The sequence below is a fragment of the Chiloscyllium plagiosum genome, chromosome 18 (genome assembly GCF_004010195.1).
Source record: "Chiloscyllium plagiosum isolate BGI_BamShark_2017 chromosome 18, ASM401019v2, whole genome shotgun sequence".
Lineage (NCBI taxonomy): Eukaryota > Metazoa > Chordata > Chondrichthyes > Orectolobiformes > Hemiscylliidae > Chiloscyllium > Chiloscyllium plagiosum.
The window spans coordinates 4,663,800-4,669,080 of record NC_057727.1 but is presented as its reverse complement, the minus strand read 5'-3'; the positions used below and the strand labels follow the sequence as shown (position 1 = coordinate 4,669,080).

The following is a 5,281-nucleotide window of genomic DNA, read 5'->3' as shown; positions in this document are numbered from 1 at the left end:
AGTTTCCCATGTATCACACCAACATGCCCCTCATATCTATATTTAAGAGGCTAGTTTTTGATTTAAACAATCCCTTTTCAATTTTCATAAATAATTCTATCTTACAGTCACTCATCACTGTCATTTTAACCTCCGTTCCAGACCGAGTCAACCGAGTTTGTTTGCACCTGATTAGGTTATTCCTCAGTAAGACTGAATCATAGAATCCCTCGTGTGGAAGCAGGCCATTCAGCCCATCGAGTCCACACCACCCCTCCGAAGAGCATCCCACCCAGACCTACCCCTTCCCTGTATTTCCCATCGCTAACCCACCTAACCTGCAAACCCCTGGACACTCTGGGACAATTTAGCACAGCCAATCCACCTAACTTTCATGTCTTTGGACTGTGGGAGGAAACCTGAGCACCCGGAGGAAACCCACGCAGACACAGGGAGAATGTGCAAACTCTGCACAGACAGTTACCCGAGGATGGAATTGAACCTGGGACCCTGATGCTGTTAGGCAGCAGTGCTAACCACTGAGCCATTGTGCTGCCAAAGTGGCAATTGAAAACAAACAAACAAACATTCGGTAATCATTTCAGACTCAAAAGAAAATAAAAATTACTACAGTTGTCAAATTGAAAGTCCAGAAAGTCAAAAGATCAAACCATTTTAAAAATAAATTTTTTTTATTAAACTCTCTCGATCCTTCAATAAACAGCACCCGGAGGTTGGAGTCCTCAATATCGACCGGCAGTTAAAGGTCAGAGAGCCTAGCAGAGCCAGAGTCATCTAAAGGCTGTGAAATTCCCCAACCATTATACCATCACCAAGCAGTAGCCATTCACAGTGAAGGGAACCATCTTAATTAATACTGAGGCAAACAGATGTCTTCTCCTCTACCCCTCTCTGTGCACACCCTAAAGAATCAACAACTTCAATGAGAAAAGGCAGTGGGGCGATGGATAGTGAGTAAATAGGACAGGCCACAGCTTCACACTTTCTCGGTGTTCTTTTAATCTATTTCTAATTCGGTTGTTCCAAAATAATTTGAAAGGAAAGAGGTGGAAAAGAAATTAGCTTCCAGCTTCTACATTTGGGAAGAATGTTTAAAAGACAAAGTAACAAAACCACTGGGGTCCAGAGCAGAAGTGTGGAAGCTTTACACCCCCTCCCCTGAGATTTGGATGGAGGGGAGGGCTTGGGTTGGTTCGGTATGCTGGCATGAAGACAAAGGTTTTTAAAACCCCCAAAAGAAAGTGTGGGAGGTTCAGGGCTCTTATGTCCAAGGTTAGCAAGTAATGAAAACTGGAAGATTTATAAAATCTCAATCAGAATATTCCAATACTGAAATCTCAAGACATTGGATGAGGCAGCGCAAAGAGAGAGATGGGGCAGGTTTACCGCTAACTTCCACCGATCTACCACCACCTCTTTCTCAAGCATTCATAATTTTCCACCGGTCACTGTCAAAACTGTTGATGCTACCAACAGTCAGATCATCGAGGTAAGCAGCTGAGCTGTCAATCTGTGTATTAGAGTAGGGGCAAGGCTCCAAGACCTCCTTCTTGGCCACAGTGTGGGTCTGGGGCAGGTGCACATCGGTGTCTTCCGGCTCGTCAATCTGTGACTTGTAGGAAAAGAGAATCTTGGGCTCAGACCTGCAGGGATGGGAAAATGTGAACAGGATGTCAAAGCCTCCAAACGAAAAGCAATTTCCTTACATGACAGCAGTGTCACAACCTTGAACAAACGTTTCTTGTCCATGAAAGAATTCAAAAGAAGGATACAAAAAAAAAGAGACTACTTATGATCAGTGCAATTCTTGGGGAAACTCGGTTTGCTATGGATCAGCGAGGAGCACTTTCTTGATACAGACTCAGAGTTATGGATTGAATTCTCACTCCAAATAGTCAAATATATAGCTGCAGACCAATGCTTTCAATGCAGTACTGAGAGAGTGCTGCACTGACACAGCTGCTATTTCAAGTAGAAATAAGACTTAAACAGAGATTCACCAAAACTCCTTCAACAGGACAGTTCCAAACCTGTAACTTCTATAACCTAGAGGACAAGGGCAGCAAATCATAGAAACACCATCACCATCAAGTTCCTCCCAAAGCCACTCACCATCCTGCCTTGAAAAAATATCACTGTTCCTTCAGTGCCACTGGGTCAAAATCCTGGAATTTCCTCCCCAACAGCACTGTGGGTCTACCTACAACACATGGTCTGCAGCAGTTCAAGAAAACAACTCCCCACCACCTTCAAGGAACGGACAATAAATAATAGCCTTGCTTGCAGTGCACATATCCCATGAATAAATGAAAAGAACTTCCACAGTAATATTTTAAAGACCGTCCTGACCAATATTTATCCTTTATAAAAATTTAAATAGATTACCTGATCATGATCTCATTGCAGTTTGTGGGATTTTGTTCGGTGCAAATTGGCTGCCCCATTTCCTACATTACAACAGTGACTGTGCTTCAAAAAGTAATTTATTGGCTATAAAGGTGTTTTAGGATGACCCAAGCAGCATTCCCTCTACTTTTCTAGCTGGCTGTGGGTCTCTAAGATGTATATGCTGCAGCAACTTCGCGAACCAGACATCAATACCGCAATGAGCAATGGCAAACAGTAATCATCTTGCACTGAGCCTCTAAGCTGGGTGCAGTGCTCCAAAGATACAGAAATCTGGACACTGTGAAAGGTGCCATGTCATTGTAAATCTTATCGCTTTTCTCCCCTTCAATTGTTGGCTCACAAAATAGAAGCCAAGTCTTTTTGTTTTGAAAAATACATGGTGCTGACTGAGGTAGAATTACAAAATATTGGTAACTTACCCAAAGAAACCCTTCAGGAATGTAACATACATCAGTGGAGCAAACAGACTGAAATAAAGGAACGTAGTGACATCCACACAGCTATAAAAGGAGAAAGATGAAGTGTATTATACACAAGTTACAACCAACAGCATCTTAACACAGTATTACAGATCATGTGGAGAAGTCACATTAAATCTGTATTGAACTTTGGTTAGGCTACTACACAAAAACAAAACCTGACCAATGCTCAGAATTTGAAACGAAAATAGAAATGCCTGGGTGGACTATTCATCATTCTGGTCCCCATATTATAGAAAGGGCAGATAGCTTCTGGAAAAACAACAAAAAGGAATTACAAAAAATGCTATCAGGATTGAGAGGTTACAACCATCAACAAATAGTAAACAGATTGCTATAGAGAAAGGAAACATATAAAGTCAGATAGGTTAGATGTGAAGATGATGTTCCCATTCGTGGGGAGATTAAAACAAGAACTATTAGTATGAGACAGTCACTACTGATTCCAACAGGAATGGTACTCGTGCCCAGAGAACAATTTAGAATTTACAACTCACTCCAGAGACTAACTGACACAGGAATTTAAGGGGAAGCATGACAAACACAACAGAGAGAAGGAATTGAAGGAGATGATATGGTGTTTGAAGAAGAATAGGACGAAGTTTGTGTGACCCATCAACACCACCATGAGCTAGTAAGGCAGAACAGATAGTTCTGTGGTGTAACGTTACATGCTGGATTTGGAAAGAATAGTTCAGAGCACTATTACCTCATTGTTAGATAAATCCAAGTACTTCTTTGTCTTTCTATTCAATTTGGAGCGATCCCCAAAGCCCCTTACCATTTTAAATCACCCATACCATCACCATCGTGTAACGGGCTTCCTGACTAGTCTAATCCATACAGGTTTCTACAGGAATGCACTATATACATTTTTATACAGAATGAAACTTCCCCGCCTTATTGCTCAATGTGGAGTTGAAGCCACAAACAAATTAGCCATGACCGTAGTGAAGGGCTCAAGAGCTAAATGGTCTACTCCTGCTTTTAAATTTCCGTGTTTGTCACCTCAACTCCAATTTTCTGCCCTAAACGTAAATGTTCCTTAATGCCTAAAATCATCTCCCACAGCTTTGAATATATTTAATGACAGAGCATGTCCAGCTGTCTGAGGTAGAGAGGAGAGGCCAGGTAAATTGGATCTACATGCTCTAGAGTTTAGAAAAATGACAGGTGATCTCACTGAAACATACAAAGTTCTTTAATAAGGGAGACACTGGAGAAGTTGGTTCTCAAGGCTGAAAAGTTTAAAAACACAGGGCACAGCATCAGAATGAGTGGTTGATCATTTCGAACACAGTAGAGAATTCTTCACTCGAAGGGATCGGAGTCTTTGGAATAGTCTATCCAGAAAGTTAGAGATGTTTATTTGTTGTTGACATTCGACAACTAGATTTTTGATCTCTTGGAATTAAGGAATATGGGGAGCTGAGGTTGAAGATCAGCCATGATCATATGAATGGCGTTGGCAGCAGCTTTGGGGGCCAAGTAGTCTACTCCTGTTCCCATTCCTTGCAACCTTATAAAGAATTGCAAAGATTCAGAACATGGTCAAGTGAAGACATTTCTTAACTTCAGTCTAAATCCGAAGACTATGAACCCCGGTTCGTGACTTTCCAGTCAAGCCTCAAATATGTGGAAGACAAGCTGCAGTATACTTCGTAGATAGCTCTCATAATCCAATCCTGATGTAATATTAACTCACACCTACCATAATCCCACTGCAACATTAGCGCACAGCAGTGCACTGCCAACCCCTTGGATCAGGTTCAACAATGACAGGATCGCAGCATAGATGTAAAAGCTTTTCTTGGCTGTAAGGGTTTGGAAAATAAAATAAGTCACGGCAAAGCTAGATTATTTTTAGAAATAAGTGCAAAAGAAAGCAGGTTCACCTGAGCACTACATTTGTGTGAACGTGGTCTTCATTTCTACTCAGGATCTGACCTGACCCTAGGGTGGCCAACAAACATACTCTCGGACACATTCTTGCAAGTCAGATCATATGACTTCCAGTCTGCAACCAACCCTCTACTACAAACCGACCGACTCCCACAGCTACCTGGACTACACCTCCTCCCATCCTGCCCCCTGTAAAAACGCCATCCCATTCTCCCAATTCCTTCGACTCCGCCGCATCTGCTCCCAGGAGGACCAGTTCCAAAAACGCACAACCCAGATGGCCTCCTTCAAGGACCGCAGCAATTTCCCCCCCGACGTCGTCGACGATGCCCTCCACCGCATCTCTTCCACTCCCCGATCCTCTGCCCTTGAACCCCGCCCCTCCAACCGCCACCAGGACAGAACCCCACTGGTCCTCACCTACCACCCCACCAATCTCCATGTACAGAGCATCATCCGCCGTCATTTCCGCTACCTCCAAACAGACCCCA

The 5,281-nt window shown here is 42.9% G+C and overlaps 1 protein-coding gene across 1 annotated transcript in view; it reads right to left on the bottom strand.

Annotated features, from left to right (window-relative positions):
- Positions 1–652: 652 nt before the first annotated feature.
- The window catches only part of tpra1 (transmembrane protein, adipocyte asscociated 1), a 73,489-nt gene continuing 68,860 nt past the window's right edge, over positions 653–5,281 (bottom strand). The window contains exons 9-11 of the mRNA XM_043707603.1: positions 4,600–4,702; positions 2,829–2,909; positions 653–1,643 (exon numbers count right to left, since the gene is read on the bottom strand). Of these exons, the coding sequence (XP_043563538.1) occupies positions 1,421–1,643; positions 2,829–2,909; positions 4,600–4,702 (407 nt within the window). The 3' untranslated portion in view covers positions 653–1,420. The remainder of the gene's footprint in view (positions 1,644–2,828; positions 2,910–4,599; positions 4,703–5,281) is intronic.